Consider the following 21,556-nt stretch of genomic DNA (forward strand, 5'->3'; position numbering starts at 1 on the left):
GATTATCCAGTCTGTTCTTTCTACTCTCCTGTTCCTGCATAGGGAAATGCTGTTAGACATATTAATATCCTGATATGGAATAAAAAACCCAAACAAACTGACCTGACCATTGGTTCTGACTTCCAGCCGATGCCACTTCTTGTCTGCTACATTCAGATGGCTTGGAAACTGCAGCACCACAAAACCTGAGCCCTGGCTCATCTTCAGCACAGGAATGCCACTGGAGAGTTCTAACACAACATGGGCAAGAAATTAAACTCAGCTTTAAACGAGAATCCTTCCATTTTGGGTATGTCAGCAGTTAGTGACTGTACTTATTTAATGGTTATTGCTTGTCACACAGAGTGGGTTCACTACAGAAATAACTACAGTTATATTCCAGGACTTCCACTATGCAGAAATACTCATTCAGTATATTATTCATTTTTATATTTTAGATGACACCACTTCTGTCAAAACACTGACACCAATTCCTGATAAGCAATCTGCAATTTTATGATGTTCTAAAACAACACATGCAGGTTTAACTCCCATCTTCAACTCAAACTTACAAGGAACTGCAAAGCAAGGCAAAAAAAAAAGGTAAATTATTAACAATATTACCTTTCCATTAATTAGTAAAATAAAAAGTACCAACCATATTGTGCATCTTGTATAATTAATCCACAGAAAATAAGCAGTAGTAACCTTTTAAATATATGTCAACATAAAGCACTGAATTCTACTTGTGTAGCATGTGGGGCTGGATTCATGCATTAAATCATTGCCTGTTTAAAGAAAAGTGCAAAATTGCCCCAAAACTGACAGGTTAAGTGGATTTATTTTCTCACTAAACTAGATAAGAATGACATGCAACTAAATCTGCATTAATCATGTAATACCTGTCTTCAAAGTACCTAAATTCCTTTACAAGTACTACAGTTTCTCTAGGTGGATTATTTTTTTACATATGTATCAATCTGTTTTGCTTTCCCCTACAACTCTGCTGTGGACCTAAAACCATAGGTGCAGGCTACAAAAATAGACATCAAAGGAGAAAAACCCTACTAGGAAATGTTTCAAAGTATTTTCAAACCTCATTAAATGAAAGACAGAACTCACAGATTAACTATTACACTGCTCACAGGCAACCCATTCTCAAAGACATTTAATTTTTCCACACACTTTTGCAGAAGTACCTATTGCAATGAAGTTTTCTGTACTCCCAGGTTCTGGATTTGCTAAAGGACCACTATATAGTATAAGTCCATCTGGAACCACTGTTATAAACTCTAGAGAGAGTGAGCTTTCAAAACAGGGTCTGATGGGATGAAACCATGCATATCCATTTCCATGGAAACTGTGCTTAGTCTGCTGGCACTCTGGTCCATGAAAGGAAGCAGGGCAAAGACATCTGAAAGACCAAACCCAAAAGAAATAGTAAAAATTCCCCCAAGTTCAACTTCTTTTTTTTCCATTTTATTTTACAGGCAACAAAAGTAGCATTTAAGTCATAGTAAAAAAATATCAGTGAAACAAAGATTTTTAGCAGAATCTCAGGGTTGCTTGGCAATTATTAAAATACTCTAAGACTGCAAAACATATTTATTCCCTATACTATCTCCCTCAAAAAAAAAAAAAAAAGTATTTTTGAGGCCATGTGTTTGAGAAGAATGAACTATTTCCCTAAATAAGTAACACAGAACACCAAGTATCAATTTAAAAACTCAGGGGGTTTAATTCCTAGCTAGAACAAACCAGTATAATTTCACTGAGAGAATGTGCGGCATGCTAGGTGATGCTATACTAGAACAAGTTCCCTATCTGATGTTGTCCAAGCTCCTTATTACCCACTGTTTAAACTACATTTCACCCCTACATCCACTGATATTCACCCTTATCATTACTCTTTTGGAAAACAAAAAATCCAGGACACACATTCCCTCATACTGAATGAGGTGCTTTCAAAAAGTGACATGTGTTAATCATACTAACGTGTCTTCCCCAGGGTTTTCTTTCTTACTTACACACTATTTCCACTGCTTTGGGGACTACAGCACCATCAGGGCTCATCAGAAAAGACCCTGTTTAAACCCCAGGGTGAGTGTGGGGTTTTTTTGTCTCTCCTTTGGTCAGAAGTACATTTATGACTATTTTAGACCCGTATCTTGTAAGCTCCACTCGACACGTTAAAAACAGGAGGAAAAAGACAACGCGCAAATCCAGTGTGCTGACCTGTACCCGTTCAGGGTGTCAGTGCAGATGCCCCCATTGAGACAGGGGTTCCGAGGGTAGGAGGAGCAGGGCTGGTGGAGCCGCTCCCGGGCGGAGCAGCCGCAGATTGCCTGGACGGTGGTTGTGAGGGAGACGAAGGACACGCTCCCAGTGTCCATCACGGTTGGAATGTCGTCCACCCTGAGGTGGTTTGTACAGCCCTCGCTGCAGTTTGCGCTCCTGCATTCGTCCACATCGATCTGGGAGATGTTCAGCTGCAAAGCTGACTGGATCTAAGAGGAAATACAGTTTAACTCATCATCACTCTCGTCCCAATGAAGGCTTTTACTCACTCAACTTCTGAAAACTCTAAGCCATCAGAGACTTAACGGAATGCTTTAGTTTGTTGTTTCTTAATAACACCCCTGACTATACAGACAAGCAAAATTACCCAAAAAATACAGGAAAAGTTTTGCAAAAAAATTACAGCAGCATTTCCCAAAAACTGAATTGTTGACATGACTGACTGAGAACATGTTAAATCTGTACTGGCCTACTAACACTATTTCCAGGGACCGAAGCTCTGGGAGCAGTGATACTCCACCTTCTGAGCTGGGTCATTTGTGTCACATCCCTCTGCCGCCTGATGGCAACAGGCAAATTTCAGCTCAAGCCAGGATAAATTCCTTGGGAGTAACACCCAGATACTGTGTCTCACATTCTCCCACACACAGGCACACAGACATGGGAACATGCAGGGCTGAGCTGCTTTCACTAATCATGTCCACAGACAGTGACCTGAAAAGACAACTCTACAGCACCCCTGATTCAGTCTAATCATTTGTGCCCCATAAATTTACATTTAATGTCAAACTGTCCGAAACAGAACACCGTCAGTTCAGCATCCTGGATGCTGCATTCTATGCTACATTAAGCTTTGCTAATCATCATTTTTATCACTAATTGGGGTTGCACCTGAGAGCCCAAGTGCCCAATAAAGAGCAGAGCCTCAGTGTACACAGGTCTGTAATGCAGAAATAGTGAGTGTCTCCACAGTTCCTTCCCATCTTCTAATCCAAACAGACCAAGGAAGGCCCAGCAGAGCACATGGAAGTGAAGTAGCTGTTCGTGGGGTGCCTGAGGCAGGAACAGAGCTGCTGCTATTCCTGGCTTCTTGTCCTTCAGCCTTAGCGCTGGACTAAGTTATGACAAAGTTTGTTCCCTGGCACAGATTTCTTCCTTCTACTTGCTTGGAGATTTTGCCTATTACAAAGCTTCGGAATTTGATTTGTGTTTGGTGATTCAAATACATTAAAGTGATGTGTCTGTCATGCCCAAACCTGAATGCAGGAGACCTCACTACCATGCTATACAAAAGTAAAACTAACATGAGGTCTTTATATACTTAATATAGTTTTTTTCCAAATGATAAAATGTATGGCAAATTTGTTACAAATAAGTTTTAAAAAGATCGAAACAAATATGTAAATAAAGCACTTCTATTGTTTTTTCACTAGTGCAGTCATCTCAATTCACACTGTAAGAACTCTGACCTTTACAATCAATTGTCCATATGTTCTCAAATATAGTAACATGTATTGATGATTACAGCCCCATGGGCACAAAGTTACTTTATAATGACAAGATGCATCCTGTCAATGCAGTTCTGTGTCTGCTGCCCACGTTTATAACCATTAGTGGAGGGTCTGTAATGCACATTTACATATCTCTGTAATACTATTATAGAAAAATTGTATACAAACAACCTCGGCTCCTTAAAAGTATTAGAATGGATTATTTTTCTACTAAATAAAAATAGCTGTTGTAAAAGTAGATCCCAAAGAGGTAATACAAACATATTATTTATGTAGCAATTCAACAAGTAATTCCAGTGCTAATTACTTATTTTCTGTATTTATAGTTAATATGTACAAAAACTACTAGAGAAATTCGCCAGCTGTGATTGTTTTCCTGTAAACTATTTGTGATTGCTCACTAAAGCTATTCATTAAATATTGAAAGGTGATATATAATTAATACAAACATATTTTTTCATTAAAATATGTGAAGCAATCCCCTTGTTACCACTTTGAGGAATACACATGTCATATACTATGGCAGAGAATATTTGAAATCTATGCTGTTTTCTATGTTATTGTTGCAGTAGTTCAATAAATATGCAAAAGAAGCAGTGGTTACCCTTCCTGAATACTCCCTCTCTCTGGCATTTCCTACTTGGTCACTCTGAACAGTCTCATAATCCACACAGCTATTTAAGATACAGCAAGATGTAGGCAGGTGGTAAGTTCAGACGGCCCTGTTCTGTTCCCAGAATCAGGCAAACTCCACCACATTCACACAAATGGCAAGTGCTGTTTTCCCTTTGAGAAAAATTCTCCAGAAGATGTACCATGTATTAAACCCAAATATGGCCCCAGAGCCACAAACAGCACACCAGCATTCCCTCTTATAACAGGAAAAAAAGTGGGAGGAGAGCGTCACTTTGTTTTTAAAGTCGTGCAGCTAAATGCAATCACAGAATCTGTTGTCTCCATCTCACTTATCTGTTGTAACTATTCTTCTAACTGCATATTCCTCCCAGCAGGGCTTTTTTCTATGAAGTGTCATCTTTTTGTACAGTAGAATTTCCATCTGGGTGGCATCAAGCCTCTACTCTGAGTGTCTAAACACAAGCTGATGATTTGGGGACTTCCATCAGCACCTCAAATGTCCAAAAAGCTGTCATTTCCAAGACATCATCTGTACTACAGCACCACTTCAGCTTCTAGGGATTCTTCTTATTTCATATTCAAAAGTCTTGACAGATTACACAATGAAACACTAAGTGGAGAAAACACAGACACCTGTCCCATGATGGAAATGGAGACCCATCTTCCTGCAGCTGTAAAGGGATTATATTCATTGAATCAGAAGTCAGTAAAAACATACAGCAACTGCAGATATGGGGCTAAAAAGAAGGAAGGAAGCCTGAATTACGCATTTATTTGACAAGTGCTTTTGTCCTGAGTGAAGCAATAAATACCTTATCTGTAGATCTAGAATATTTTTCTGCTGAGGTTTGGGAGATACACCCCCCAAACTCAGAGTCTGGGTGAATTCCACAGATGCACAACAAACCCAGAGAACAAACCTCATTTTTAAATGCTGCCACCTCAGCGTGCAGTTTCTCAGGTCTGTAATATGCTGAGCCACCACGGACTGCAAATCTGACATCTGTCTGTTTTCCACCCCTGTTCATCACACTGAAGACAATGACATCACTCAGCTTAGCAGGCAACATTTTTGCAAGTAACTCCTTGAACTCTCCGTGTCTCGTTTTGCTGCGTTCATCTCTCCTGATGAACTCCTCTGCTGTCATATCTGAGTTTGGGATTCAAAAACAGGTAAACATGAGATACTGGGAGATCACAGGCTGATTTCTCAATTTTTTTTTTTTGTATTTAACAATATGGAAACAGACCAGAAAGTGCCCCACAGTGATAGGTAAATCAAGTATTGATGTAACAATACCTACAGCACATATTCATTCAGTTAGAGGAGCAGCTGATCTAAACTCACCAGCAAATAAAACCAACCTGACAGACGCACAGTGGCTGAGTTTTGTATGGCTTCATTTTCCAGCTCTTTGACATGGATTTGTACTGTAGATATAACATCAGGACAAACTCCATCAGAAACTCTAACCTTTAAGTTGTATATTCCCTGAGGAGTATTATCCACCATCAGCAAAGACCCGGTCCTCTGATTTAATCTGAAAGAACTAGACAGAAACCTTCAATTAGGAAACCTTATTAAATCAAAACTGAGCACTTATTTTATCCATTAATATGTTTCAGAAGGTCTTAAATGTTACTGTGAATGTTATGGGATCAAAACCGATGAGAATTCACCAACAACCTCAGAAGAGCACCAGAAACACCTTAATTCAGAATCTACAATCTGCAGAGTTTATAAAAAGATGTTTGTGCCACTCAGACTTTCCCAAATTTGACTAAAAACAGTGTGCAGTTGAACCAGGGGTTCAGGTCACCATGAGCTCAGGTAAGAAACAGGAAGTGACAAACCACACAAATCATTCCAGATTATCACATCTCTGTCTGAAACAGGGTAAGGTCTGTATGAAATCTCTGACAGCACCTTCATTTGACACCTCTAAAGGCCAGTCATCAGCAAATATGGAAATATTCCAGTATTATGGAACAGTAACCTCTTAACAGGGAAAAAGGCCCTGGGGCAGCTGATGGACAGAAAGCCAGTCTTTAATGTTTGGCTACATAAAGCTTTTAAATTTTGAGTCACAGCATAGAGAAAAAATTCACATCCACTTTCACATCCATTCCTTCCCCTTCCAACAGCATTCAGTTCTGCCATCAGCCACCTCGCTTCATGATAGGAACAAATAATGTCTAAGTAGGAATTAAGAGTCCAATTCAACATTTCAATTAACAGAAAAAACTCCACTAATCTGAGTTATGGTTTTCACATGCAATTGTAAATTTAGACATCAAAGGAGATCACCAAATTCCTTTCCACTCTGGGTGAAATGATCCTATTCTGTACTTTTAAATTTGGGATTTGTATTCCATCAGCTCTCATATCTGAGAGCAAGCATTAAAAACTCTGCCTATTTTTAAACTGGATCTTACAGAATGCACATTTTAAAATAAATTAACAGTGACATCTGACTAAAAATCAACATCATAGTATGATCCTGCATTCTCCTGGAAAAAATATTTTATGCATTACTTTTCTTAATACTTCTTTACCCAAAGGAAAAAGAGCATTGAGAAGGTACATCCCTTAGTACACTCAATAACCCTGGCTTTATGCAATCCTGAACACAGAGAAATACACGGTAAAATAATTACAGAAGCATAAATATTACTCATTTTGACAGAAATACAATCCTCACTTGAGCAGTTTTCCTTCAGAGAGAAATGTTTTATTGTCCCAGTCATCTTGATCTGGTGCAAACACTTCCCCAAGCACTGTTGTTGACCATTTTCCTGGTGAGATAAATTAGAATAAATCTGCATTTAATTTTTGCTTTTCAGCGCATTTTATGTTCTGCCACATTCATTACTGCACTTATTATTTATTTATTATTTTTAGATTGGTGATAGTTCTGATCCAAGATTCTTAAACAATGCATAGCCTGTCATATGATTTCTGCCAGTTCTGGAAATGTGAGTATACTACAGATGTCACATGAAAGAAAAGTCGAAAACAGAACAGAATAATACATAAAATACAGCTCTCTATGAAATTCTAAGACACAAAAAAAGAATCACCACATCAGGAGTTAATCCTCAAATGTTTCACTGCTTGTCTATTATTTTAAACAGCACACAAGTGAAATATAGCAAAAAAGGGAGAGACCTTGCAGGGTGCAGCTGGGAGAGAAGGACTTGACTGAGAAAAGGTAATGGGCAAAAAGCCACCAAGCCAGGTCTTGGTCCTTTTTTCAGGCCCCTGTGGGCTGCCACAGGAGTGGGACATCCAAGCAGCTCTTCTAAAACAGCAAAAGGAGCAACGCCAGGGTTGGAGACCCCTGAATTCAACGGTCAAGATTCAGCAACATGGGAAATTTTTAAGGTTCAATTTTTAAGGACCCAACCCACCCTAGAAACCTCATTCTCTCATTTCTACAGTGTGATCTGGTCATACCTCTTTCTAATTTAGGTGTACTGAAACCAGCAAATGTTACTTATTGCAACGTACCTTCTGTAGATTCATCTTCTCTAATATTTATCAGAAATTCTACTACTGCAATGGTAGCTGAAATATAGCCAAGTCTATATAGAATGGACTAACTGGGGAAAGGTGAAATAAACTGCTTAGTAAGGGTCACCAGAACTAGTGTAATGTAAAGTTTTAGAGGTAAACTTCAGGAAAAAACACAGTAATAGAAATTAAAGACAAATGTTAGAAAGTATTATTAAACTGTTCATGCTCTCTCAGATATTTTCTGAATCATGTGTGCATACACAAAAAACTCTGTGTAGGTGAAAACTCACAAATGGAAAATAGATTTTATTAGTTTATAAAAATACTGCAACTGCAATGTTTTCAGCTAACAGTTTTTCGGTAGATAACCTTTTACACACTAGGGTCTGAGCCTAATGTAGTTTATTTATTCTACTTTATTTAGTAGTTCACAGAATTGAAGCTGCCATTTTGAGATACGCAAACCATTCAAGAGATAGATTAACAAACTGCAAGAGAAAAAATTATGTGTAAAACTCTGCTATATTCATGAACCTGATACAACACCCAGAATCTGATATAACATCCAGATAGCACTCACCTTTGTAACTGTACACATAGACCTCCTTATGGCCAGACTCATGGCAGTTGTCGTTTTCATCACCAACTGTTATAGTCAGGGTGTTTGTAGAGCTCATGGGTGGAATCCCACTATCTGTGATAACTACTGGCAGATGAAACACCTTCTGCTTCTCTCTGTCAAAGGACCTCAAAGCAGTTACAGTTGCTGTGCTATTTCCGTTGTCAGTAAGAGAAAAATCCAAAGAGTTCTGATAATCTGGTGGCAACGAAAACGTGAAGGGCGGCCCGTTCTCCTCACTGTCCGGATCAAACGCGTGAAGCAGCTTTGATGTGTGGTTCATGTAAACTATTTCAGGCTTCAGCCTATTCTCCCAAACTACAGGCATGTATGGTGCCTCAAACCGTGGCCCATTGTCATTAATATCAAGCAAGTTAATCAACACTGTAACGCTCCCGGTGCGGGCAGGTGTCCCTTGGTCTGCAGCCTGCACAATTAAACTGTATTTCTCAACGACTTCACGGTCCAGGGTATTTGCCACAACCACGTGACCATACTGGTCAACCACAAACTGCCTCATAGGATCTGAATCTGACTTTATAGAATAGACAATCTTCCCATTCAAATCAGAATCCTTGTCTGTAGCTCTCACTGTGGTCACTGTGGTACCTGCAGGCATGTTTTCAAACAAAGGGTTTGTCTGAATAAACTGAGAAAGGAAAGCTGGGCTGTGGTCATTGGAGTCTTCAACCTCAATCAGGCACACTGCAATGCTGGAAAAATCCATATCTTCCACTGTAACAGTAAGATTAAACTTTCTTTCACGCGCGTTCTCAAAATCCAATTTTTTTTTCAGTCTGATAGTGCCACATTGCCATTCTTTGTCATTCTCAATGTAAAACTTCTGATCTGGGTCTCCCCCAATGATACTGAATGTTAAGGCTGCATTTTCCCCAGTGTCTGCATCTGTAGCACACACCTGCAAAACCTCTGAGTCGATGGCTCTGTTTTCAGGAACTGTTGCCTGCCACATCTTTTTTGTGAACACAGGTACATTATCGTTGATGTCTGCAACCCAGATAGTGGCAGTGCCAGTTCCTGTTAACCCTCCCCCATCTCTTGCTTCCACAGTAAGAAAGTAATTTTCAGTCCTTTCTCTGTCTAGCATTCCCCCTGCAACGTGGATTGTACCAGTATTGGGATTGATATTAAACATGTCAGTACCAAACTCATTTTTCACATTCTCTGTTATCCTGTAAGTCAGGACAGCATTAAGACCTACATTTGGATCATCACGATCAACTGCACCCATTTCCATGACTAAAGTGTCCACAGGAGAATTCTCAAACACATTCCCATTGCAGTCATCGGGCATGCACATGAACATGGGTGCATTGTCATTTATATCCCACACGTTGATAATCACATCTGCAAACCCTGTGAGTCCTCCTCCACCTTCATCAGTAGCCAACACAATAAACCTCCACAGCGCTCTCTCCTCCCTGTCCAGTGTCTTGTGTGAGTAAATGCTGCCTGTTTTCTCATCTATTGTGAAAATATCAGCTGCACCATACCCATGCAATGAGTATCTCAAATCTCCTTCATCCACATCACTGTCAGGATCACTGGCCATGACCTACAAAAGTTTTGAAAAGAAGACATGGAAAGTATGAAATATGCCATGATTGCATCACATCCTGTATGTTGCTACAGCATATAGGAGCCCAAGCAAAAGCATGACAGGGTATTAATATGTGCATGCCAGGGAATAGCAAATTAGGGACAATTCAGTGTGACAATCATGCTTTGCACCACAACAACAATATAGATATTCTAGTACCAAAAAAATATTATATTTTTCATATGCATAGAGATAATTTAAACATGCTACTCTGATAGTTACTTTAAAATGCTAACTATTTGCTTTTCAGGATCACAGATGATCCATCTTGTTTCTCCTGCTATCTTTGTAATTGTTTTTTCTTAAAAGTCCATTTCTCCTCTTCCAGTGACAAAAAAACCTCAGTAAAACTAAACATCATTAATATATATGTGCTAGATTATTGTCCCATAACTGTCCCACAGTAATCTGTGCTCTTTCATTGAAATATCATAGTCTCTGAAACCAAATACACTACCTGAAGTACAAAGACTGGTAACGCATCCATTTCCTCAATTATACTTCCATAGTATTCATTGATAGAGAAAACTGGAGCCTCATCATTTTTATTCATGACACTGATGATGATAACTGCATAATCTTCCCACTTCCCATCAGAGGCCAACAAGTGAATCTCATACATTTTTGTTTCTTCATAGTCCAGTGGTTGGGCAATAAAAATGGCTCCTGTTTCTGGATCAACATCAAGGACTCCTCCCGTGTTTCCAGCCGTGATCTGATACCGTAATTTAGCATTTGTTCCTGTCAATTACCAACAGGGTCAGAAAACACACATTTCTGGAAGCAGACTGAAGCACGGCATGTTGAGATGAAGTACAAACCATACAACAGTTGGATTTGTGTTATTATGGTTTTGTGGTCTCTTAAAACACACAGCTATTTCAGATTAACCCTAGTATGTCCAACTGTAGTGTGTCTCTAATTATAAAATGTGTCTTTGCCATGAGGTAATAATTTTGCTTTTACTTTATTAAGAGGACAGAAATAAAGTGCAATATATCCATCACATCAGGTCCCCTGTCCAACACTATAGAGTAGATTTACAGACAGCCTAAGTAACAAACCAGAAGTTTGTTGAGTAGGTAAATCCTCTTTCAGTACATCTTTGCCACATTTGCCTCAGCCTCCTACACAGTCAGGATTTACTTCTACTTCACAAACACACTGACAGAACAGTCCTTTGGGACTTGTGCATGAAAAAAACACAGGCCTTCACCAAACAGGGAAGTCTAATGAGGAATGCACCACAGCCAAAAGATGCAAGTCTGTACTGTTCCCTCTCTCATTTATGAGCACTGGTTGTGTACTTACTTTTACATGACCTGTGCCTGAATTTCTGACTGATTTGTGGATATAACAATATAGCTAAGACTCATCACATGCATTTGGGAAGTCCACATTCAAATAAGAGATTGTTTAGAAGAAAAAGTAAAAGAACAACTACACTGCCCATAGAGAAAACAAATGAATCTCACTAAAATCCAGTCTGATTTATTTAGTTAATCAGGACATTTATATTGGAACCCATTTGTAAGAAAATGATATGATCTATAATGAATCTGTCTTTCCTGACACAGAAATTATTCCATATCATCCCACATTAATGCATGTCTCCTGAAATAAGAGATTACACCTCGCAGCTCCATTATGAACTGATATTCATGCCTGATCAGTTCACACTTAAAAGAAGTTTTAAAATCTGGAGACAAAAAGACATTTCCCTTCCTAACACCACTAAATATGTCTCGGTGTGCTGAAATTAACTCATGAATATTTCAGGCACAGCTGTGGGGAATTCCAATACTTTACCTTCATCTTCATCGTTAGCACTGACTGTGACAATAGTGGAGCCCACATCCTGGTCTTCATCCACATTTACCTCATAGACACTCTGAGCAAAGACAGGCTCGTTGTCATTCACATCACTGATGGAAACACGCACATAGGCCGTGTCTAGAGAGACGAGGAACGAGAGATTAAAACCCTCAGCTGTGCCACTTCTGTCAGCTACAATTCCTTAACCTGTCTCGCTGCACGTTAAATGAAGACAAATATGCAGACAATACAGAAACAAACCCTTAGGGTTGTGGACCATATATATACCAACATTACTCAAAAGCACTTGGATATCAAATGAATGTCACATCCAATTTGTTTAAACAGATAATACATGAATAATTGATGCCTAATACGGCCCTTGTACAGTTTTTAGTCATAACTTTTTGTCTGGAAGCCACAAAATTTTAAGTCGTTATTTAAGCAGGGAGATCAATCAAGAAAGGGATTCTCTATCTTGAATATTCCTACTTCATAATTACTTTTGACTGAATACAGTAGCATATGCAGTGCTTTGAGAAACACTTCCACTGCCCAAAGATCTGCATTGTACAGGTAACAGGTGCATCTTTACTAGCCAGGAAATTCTCTCTAAACTCTAACCATGAAGCTCTAGTTTTCTCTTAATTTCAGAACAAAAAACTTCCTTGATGATTCTGTAAAATTTATCCTCAAGCTGTGACACAACTGTTGCACAAACAATAAAAAATCCATCCCAGAAACCAAACCAACTGACACTCTTTCACATGCAGATTTGAAAAGAACAAAAGTAACACCTAATCTTGCGTTTCAGAGACCGATCCAGGTAACATCATGCTTGTTGCAGATACGTCTCTTACCAGAGTTTGGCTTCCCATGTTTTCCAGGTCGGGCTGACTCAGAGCCATCCACTGACTTGACTTCCAGAAGGTAGGAGCCCTTCTTCTCTCTGTCAAACACCGAGGCCGTGTATATTGAGCCTGTCTGGGAGTCCAAGCGGAAATGGGCGTAGTCTCTGCCACTGTCATGTAACAGGGAGTAAGTTATCTAAAGGATTAAACAGAAGTTGTTAATCTATACTTTCCTTTTGTTGGAAAGTTCACAGCTAAATAGGTACTTAGGGAGAGGAAGAACAGTCTTGTGCCTGAGAACTCGGCAAGGGCCAAGAAAGTCTGGTTCCAGTCTCTATTATACATATGTTTCTGTGATTGACCTCAGCTTGCACTCTTGTTTTAAAGATATACCTACTTTCAATTTTTTAAATCAGCAAGGAATAACTCCATTTTGGATGTTAACTTGCCATATTTTGTAAGGATTCAGTTTGCAATACCTCCAGTGATTTACAACTCATAGAAGTTTTTAACATGGTTTTTCTTCCATTAATTTATCCAAATTCATTTTAGGTCTAAGAAGACCTTTCCAAAACACTACTCTACAGCAAATATTTCACCTAAACTCCAGGCTGTATAAATATTTCCTATTTGTTTTCTGTCTCACACCTACCAGTTTTAGTCTCATTTTTCACATGACAACACAGAGCAGCTTGTAATAAACTACTTTATTTCATTCTACATTTCCCTATTAGTCCTCCCTTTTCTAGGCTGAAGACTCCCAGACTATTTAGCCATTGCTCACACAGAAGTTATTCCCCACCCCTCATCAGAGCAGATGTAGGTCCCCCTCCTCACCTCCCCATTCTGACCAAGGTCGAGGTCAGTGGCAGACACCTGAATGACAAACGTCCCAACATCAGCTCCCTCTGTCACTGAGGCTTCATAGATGGATGAAGTGAAGAATGGGACATTGTCATTGACATCTGAAACATCAAAAGAGCACAGAGAGAGAAAACCATAAAGCTTTAAAGAAAAAAGGTGCACAGTTCTGCTGTAACATCCCTGGACAGCCGACACACCTGTGACATTAATGTAGACCGTGGCAAACGCTGCCAGAGGAACTGCAGCAACGTTCTGTGCTCGAACCCTCAGCAGAAAGCTCTTTGTTGTTTCGTAGTCCAGGGGCTCAGCCACCAGGATTGAAGCAGAACCATCGTGTCTGTTTGGAGTCAGGTAGAAGCGAACCGGCATGTTGGTCTCCGGAACAAGTCCCTCTTCCAGGTTGTAAGTCACACGGGGATCACCAAGGGGAGAAGTTGCTTTGATTGTCTGCACAGTTCAAAAAGTGTTTAATCAACACTTCTGCAAGTACAGCAACATTTCCCAAAGCTTTTGTGTTTTGACTCCCCCAGACACTCAGCTACAAAACACAAAACTTATAAAAGCTCAGTACGTCTAAGCAAACAAAAAACATTCAGTTACTGTATAGCCTTAAGAGCTTACACAGAGACAAACAAATCTGTCCAGTCTTACCAAAACTGAGGCATCTCGTGTAATATTCTCTGGAATAACAACTTCATAGCTGTCTCTTTCCCACTGTGGAGGCTGGTTTTTTGCACTGGTAACAGTTACAGCAAGTTCAACTTTAGTGCTCCTATTACCTCCATCTGTAGCAATAACCTCTCGAATTATAGATGATCTCTGAAGAGTATAAAAAGGTTTCATTACAGAAGGTTTTGAACAGGGCTCCAAAATAAATTGATGCATAAAATAAAAGGCACACTTAAACCTACACAGAAGAAAAATATTTGCAATTGAACTTAAAATATTAAACAGGTGCAAAGTTGATGAAAATTCTGCTATTTGCTTTACTGAAGATTGTTGGAAAATTTTGATATGTGTCTCAACAAACCTTAGCACATTCCCCACAAAATCTAAACAGAGTCAAAATAGCCCACTTTGTGAAGCCCCTGAGTTCTTAAGCTTACCTACAAAAAGTTTTCATTAGGTCGACAGAGTTCTTAGATTCACTAAAGAAAACATACTAAAAGGACACATCTTCACCAAATGGTGTGTCAGTAACTTAGAAGTTAAATTTCAGTATTAAAAATATCTGTTAGGTATTTAAAAACTGGCATCTACAATAACGTTTTCATTTCAACATAAATTACTTCAGAACTCTGGAAACCTTGAACTGTTTGTGCAGACGTGTAGAAATGGCCAAACTGATCAATCTTTCATGCAACAATTTTATTCATTATGCTTTCATCTTCCTGAGGGATAGTTACACTTAGTCCACCATAACTAACATAAATCAAGTAGGGAATCTGTATCAGGAGCACTCAGGTCTGTGTCTGAAATCATTGCCTGTTAACACAGGGAAATCCTACACTTGGTTCCTGCTCCCCTGCTTATGATCTCAGCCCTCCAGCCCTCGGAATTAGCATGCCAAAGCCAGGGAAATGGGAATAGCAGATTCTCAGAGGCAGTACTGCTTTCCAGCTGAAAGCAAGGTTTGCTTATATGCAGCTTACAGTCAATGGACTCATGAGCTAAAAGCCTTAGACTCACGTTTAATTTAAACACCGTGTATTGATCCTGTAACATGACGGGGTAACACAAACTCACAGCCTCAGTCTCTCCTGGGATATACTGAGATAATCAGCTTGGAAAGGAAAGCAAGCACCATACCTGAGATATGGGTTGGTTCACAAACACCCAGCCTGTAGCAGGATTAATCTGAAAGTAATTTGGTTCTTCGTTGGCTATGGAATATGTGATGGCAGCATTTGAGCTGTAGTCATCATCCCGGGCCGCAACACGCAGGAAGCTGGTCCCAACTCTCGTGTCCTCTCTTAAGAAATCTAATGTAAGGAAAGGAGATTTCAAACACATCGTTCATTCACTGCAGTACCATGGACATCTTGGCAAGTCATGCAGAAATATTAAAGTAATAATGTATGGAAGCTGTAACTTGATCTTCCTTGGAACAATGGCCATACACATTGCACGGAGTATTTTAAAGGGCTGCTATCACTCCAGAGCTGTGGATCACATTTGAACTTCATGTTATCACACTGATAAACTAGAATTCTTATTGTTTACAATTATTTGAATTGTATTTTAATAAAGGACTAATTGCTCTGTATTATACTTAAATTGAATTTTAATTTATTGCATAAAACCAGAAGAAAAGGACCACATTGCCAGAAACTACTTTCTAGGATTTGCGTTGCATAACTAATGGAGAATTGTCAGTCTTCATTTTTTTTTCTTAATATTATACATGTCTCGGATTGCTTCCATAAACAGGAAGGGTTTTTCTGAAGAACCAACAACGAAAGGTAAAACAACAGACAACGAAGAATTACAAAATTCAAATGGGAAAAGGAAAACTATGCAATCAAAAGCTATGACAGAAATCTATTAATCTGAAAACAAAGGACACAGTTAATGCTCAGCACTGCACATCCACACTGTTATTACAACTCCTCCATCCCTGTGAGTACCAGGCACTAACATGGCTATTGCTTCAAGGAATTCTCCCATAAGGAAGGTCTATGAACCAAGACTGTACTTGTTACATCACCTGACACAGAGTACCAGTTCTGCAACTAGTAAGAGCATCTCTGGCTGCAATCAGCTAGTTTGTCACATATTCTACTGCCAGGAAGAAAACAAAAACCCCAAAATTGGAGACATCAGGCAAGCTCACACTCAGGGCACCGAAACTCTATCCAATGACTCTCAATTACATTCATAGTGGGTGTTTTCAAATCTGGGGTCATTGTCATTTTGGTCCAGGATGACAACATTGATCTGACATATTCCAATGAGTGGTTCCGCTGCCTGATCTGTTGCTGTCACAGTGATGGGATATTCCCTCTGCTTTTCTCGATCAAATACCTGAACAGTTGTCAGAACTCCTGAAAACAAAGTAAATACCAGACAGTTAAAATATCAGGCATTTGACAATATTCTACACGTAGATGTTTCCTGGGCTGTCAATACACTGAGATACAAAGCAATAGTTCAAATACACCTTGAACACGAACTTCAGGTCCAAGCATCCAATGACAAGATTTAACAACTGCAGCAGCTGACATTGCACTGCTCAGACAGACACAAACTTCAGTTACATCTACACACAACTGGACTTAAATTTAGAAAATGGAGATAAGTACCAAACTAACTTTAGGAGAATGAGTTTATTAAAGAAATATTCCTTTTGAAGAGCAGTAAGTACAGTGTAGAGGAACATTTCACGCCTTCTCTCCTCCAGAAGTTCAGCCTCAACTTATTTTCAACCTTCCAAGACTAAATTCCTTTGCTGTTTGTAAGACTACTGTCACTTGGATAAATCATTTATATACCACTAGCAATGTTGCAAGATAATGTTTGGGGTTTTTTTTAAATCCAGTTACAAAAACACACAAGTTACTTCACACAGCAGAATTTCTATATTTCAGGAAAAACATCAGTTTTAGTTCAGTACTGGACATGTATGAAACTATTCCATGGAATACTTGTTCATGCAGTTAATATAGCTTATATTTTGTCTGCTGTCAAAAAAACTAAATAAAAAGCAAGAAGTCTGATTTTATTTAAGCCTTTCTTCCATCAGTGTTACAAAGTGGTTTCTAAATGTTCTGACGTTTTACCTGTGTCAGGATGAATAGTAAATGCTGGTAGGACACCATCTCTGTGCATCAAGCCATATTTCACTATACCATTGGCTCCTTCATCAGCATCAGTGGCTTCAACCTGCAGTACAACTGTCCCTGAAGGCTGGTTTTCCAAGACAGAAGCATGTTCCCGATAATACTGGCACTAAGAGAGTGGAGAAGATAAAAAACCAACAGAAAAATCAAGGACTTACCATGCCATCACTGTAAAAAAGATACACCAGAGGAGGAAAAAAAAGGAAAATCAATTCGGCAACACTTCATTCCCATGCACTGCTGGTGTTTTATCTGTATCATCACTAATTTACAGACTTCACCTGCTATTCTGTGGTTATATGAACCACACAGAACATGAGGCCACTGAGCATCCCCAACAAACAAAAATATTTGGAGAAAAAGCTGTAGTTACTTCCAAATGCAAATATTTTTCTAAATTAGCAAAAGTCTAATAAAAAAAGAGGGCATACACTTGCCCAAACTGCAGAACTGCTTTGGTCAAAAAGAGATTTTACACAAAGTAACTTGGTCAAGGAGAGGTTACTGAGAATTTCCAAGACTGACATGAATAGTTGCTGACTTTTCAAAATATGCAACATTGTCCAGCAACATTTGAATCATCAGCATCAGACTTGAAATTTTTAGACAACAGATCTTTAATATGAATTAGCATTCTGAAAACAAATTACAGTATTTATTTTTTAAAGTAGTTTAATATTTAAGCTAAAACACTCATTCTTCTCTCTTTCATTGGTTCCAGCCCACGAGAGGAAGCCTATGCAATTTAGAGAGGTATTTTGGAATATTCTGGAACAGCTCCACTGCATAGACAGCCATCCCTATTGATTCCTGCTCTTATGTCATATGAAAACTCCAAAAGTGTGTCCCAGCCTCATGTTGTGGAACGCCAGAGATGAGGTGTGGTTCAGGGAGCACAGGGCTGTCCTACCACAAGAGAAGGACAAATCCTGCTATTCTGAGGGAGGGATGGAAAAGATGGAGAAGACAGAGGCATCAGGACTCTAAAGGAGAGAGGGAAGCAGAGCAACCCCCACCCCCGAGCAGCTCCCCTGCTGCACATTTGCAGTGACAACACAGTGCTAAATAAACAATTACACACAGTACAACACAAACCACGAGCCTCAAATATTTACCTTCTGAAAGACAGGTTTGTTATTGTTGACATCATCAATTTTCACAACAACCTGGGCAGTACTTGTAAGAGGCTGGGGTCCTCCAGAGGCATTATCATCAGCAGCTGTGACATTAAGTACATACTCTGTTCCCTGCAGCTTAGGAAACGGGCTTGAACGAAGTCTAACCAGCCCTGTAAAAACAACAGGTTGGGGTTTTTTTTTCTACATCAACCAATTACCATTATTATTCTTGCTAGTAGGAGTGATAACAAACCCCTGTGGTTTGCCTATTCACCAATAACCCATAAGGCTGCTGCAGTTTAATTTAACTATGGTGTTTTTACTGCAGTGTGATATTAAAACAAAATTAAGACACCACAACAGGTTTGTCTGCAGGTATGGTTACAGAGCTAAACGAGACAACAGCTACACCTCAGCTGACCCACACAGAACAGCTTTTATTTACCTGCTACAGAAAAAAAGTAAAATAAAACAAAAAAAAAAGACACAGAAGCATTGTGGTAGACTGGTGTTTTACCTGCACCTGCCCCACCAGCGAGCCTGGCTCTGCTCCTGTATCATTACTGCAATGACACACGTGTCACACGTCTACTGCTGCAGCTGCCATCGACAGCTCAGCTGAAACTACTTCAAGTTTGCCTTCCTGCAGCACAATCACAGCAGCACTTACTTGTAGAGGCACAGCCTCAGAAACCCTTAATTTGCTACCCTGATAATTCCCCCAAATGCTACACCCTGCTGGGTGGGACATAAAGGCACTGTCAGGGAGAGATGTGCTACAAAAACAGAGACCATGCAGTGAGGAGCTGTCATGCTTTTGCTCCATCATCCATCCATCACTTCTGTTATTCGTCAGGAATAATAGTAATTGTCATTACAACAGAGGATTGTCACAGCATCAATGTCACTCAGTTTGCTTGCAGATGTATTGTTTTAGCTGCAGTGCTTATCTTTGACACATCTCCACTTTACCTCCACATTTCTGCCAAGGGGGTACATATTCCCCTGATATCATCCCTGAAAAGGAACTGCTGCAAATCACTGCATAAACCTTTAATGGTTTATTCAGCAACTAAAACCCAAAAGTGTTTTGGAAAAAAATGCTCATGTTCCTAAAATAAAGTTTCAAAGACTATAAAATTAATTGGTAAAAAGGTATAAACGTACCTATATGCGATTATCTCTATTAAAACTATGGAGCTAATCCCAAGAGATGCTATCAATCAAATGTTAAAATGCTTGGAGCACTTTAAAAAAGGGTTTTCAGAAGTGTCAGACATCTTAATACTGTGGCAATTAGACACTTTCAAAACCATTGTTCTTCTTCAGGTGACAAAGCATCTTTAGAAATTTAACTCTTGGAACCTGAAACTCTCTTTGTAAGTCAGAAAGGAGCTCACAATAAATTCAGGATTACACTTCAACACTTCCAAGTTACCTGCACACCATAATTTTGGAACATTTCAGAATCTACACATTAATATTGCAAAACCATGATTGCACTGAAATTAAAATTTCATGGTAAGTGAACTCCATGAAATAAAGAGAAGGAATAACTTAGGGCAGCTTATGCCTTCCTATATATTCAATGCTTACGCTGTGAAAACTCTAAGTTCAAAATACAAAGTAGTTTAACTGAAGTTAATTAAGTTAATTCAATCCTTCAATGGGATTTCAGTTTGTTTGCCTGTTTCAATATCAAAACATCCTCTTTTGTTTTTTTCAGGCAATCAACAGCAAATAAATCCTATTAATTTAAAGGTATATGCCAACCTACTTGTATGTTGGGTGTGCATTTTTTAATTTATTTTTTTCTAATGAGGACACCAATGTGGTGGTTTCTTTTTTTCCTATTCATGTTTTAAAAACATGTGACTGCTGAAAAGAACTTTAAAAGATGTAAAATTGGTATTTCAGAACAAATGCCTTAAACTGAAAAGTATTCTCCACACATTTTTTTTTTCACATGCATGAAGTGTTCTTGGCTAAATAACACTGGTCATGGGAATGATTTTGTCTTTAAATTAAAAATACACTTTTTTAGTTCACATTTTATATACTTTTGCCTTCACTGAAATAAAACAGTGGTAGTGTCATTCCACCTACAAATGCATTGTTTTGTGTCAGTACAACACAAGTAAACTTAGCTAAGAAGTGTTTGCTCACACATGTAATCAGGGCAGACATAAGCACAGTGAGGGGAAGCCTCATCTAAAAACCAAAATGTCCAGTTTCCAATATTAAAAGTTGTTCAGATCCTTGTCTGACGTTTTGGGATACCACACTGTTATCAATAATAACACACTCCATAAAGTTACTGTCTATTAAGCTCCCTGTTACCTATAACAATGCTCTATTAAGTTAAAAGACTGAAAGCAAACACTGCATAAGTAAAGAAGGTCAATTATACAGAACTTTTAGGAAATTATACCATTTTTTAACATTAAACAAGAGTTTATGCATCCTTCCCCTGCACTTTTAAAAATTAAGCTTCAAAGACAGCACATGCTATTCAGTTTTATAATAGCTACCTAATTAAGACCAAATTACCCAAGGGAATGGCTGGAGCTGTGTCAGGGCAGGCTCAGGGTGGATCTCACAAGAAGGTTCTTCCCCCAGAGGGTGGTTGGCACTGAACAGGCTCCCCAGGGCAGTGGGCACAGCCCCAAGGCTGCCAGAGGTGCAGGAGGGTTTGGTCAATGCTCTCAGGGACAGGGTGGGATTGTTGGGGTGTCTGTGCAGGGCCAGGAGTTGGACTGGATGACCCTTGTGGGTCCCTCCCAACTCAAGAATATTCTATGGTTCTGTGATTCTGTGAAATTCAAGGTGCATCACAACAGAATCAACATTACTGCAGCAGCAAAGAGCTAATATATCATTACCTTTCT

General features: G+C 39.1%; 1 protein-coding gene across 1 annotated transcript in view; it reads right to left on the reverse strand.

The window, feature by feature from the left end:
- The window catches only part of LOC114062276 (neural-cadherin-like), a 59,352-nt gene that overhangs the window by 12,547 nt on the left and 25,249 nt on the right, over positions 1 to 21,556 (reverse strand). The window contains exons 7-23 of the mRNA XM_027893539.1: positions 18,666 to 18,838; positions 17,491 to 17,659; positions 16,585 to 16,755; positions 15,521 to 15,693; positions 14,363 to 14,530; positions 13,909 to 14,158; positions 13,685 to 13,812; positions 12,857 to 13,043; positions 11,991 to 12,134; positions 10,639 to 10,922; positions 8,522 to 10,136; positions 7,127 to 7,220; positions 5,790 to 5,974; positions 5,345 to 5,574; positions 2,215 to 2,486; positions 1,179 to 1,393; positions 103 to 230 (exon numbers count right to left, since the gene is read on the reverse strand). Of these exons, the coding sequence (XP_027749340.1) occupies positions 103 to 230; positions 1,179 to 1,393; positions 2,215 to 2,486; positions 5,345 to 5,574; positions 5,790 to 5,974; positions 7,127 to 7,220; positions 8,522 to 10,136; positions 10,639 to 10,922; positions 11,991 to 12,134; positions 12,857 to 13,043; positions 13,685 to 13,812; positions 13,909 to 14,158; positions 14,363 to 14,530; positions 15,521 to 15,693; positions 16,585 to 16,755; positions 17,491 to 17,659; positions 18,666 to 18,838 (4,586 nt within the window). The remainder of the gene's footprint in view (positions 1 to 102; positions 231 to 1,178; positions 1,394 to 2,214; positions 2,487 to 5,344; positions 5,575 to 5,789; positions 5,975 to 7,126; positions 7,221 to 8,521; positions 10,137 to 10,638; positions 10,923 to 11,990; positions 12,135 to 12,856; positions 13,044 to 13,684; positions 13,813 to 13,908; positions 14,159 to 14,362; positions 14,531 to 15,520; positions 15,694 to 16,584; positions 16,756 to 17,490; positions 17,660 to 18,665; positions 18,839 to 21,556) is intronic.

This window comes from Empidonax traillii, unplaced genomic scaffold (genome assembly GCF_003031625.1).
Source record: "Empidonax traillii isolate 1590-97213 ecotype Southwest subspecies unplaced genomic scaffold, ASM303162v1 scaffold395:size559319, whole genome shotgun sequence".
In the NCBI taxonomy this organism is placed as follows: Eukaryota; Metazoa; Chordata; class Aves; order Passeriformes; family Tyrannidae; genus Empidonax; species Empidonax traillii.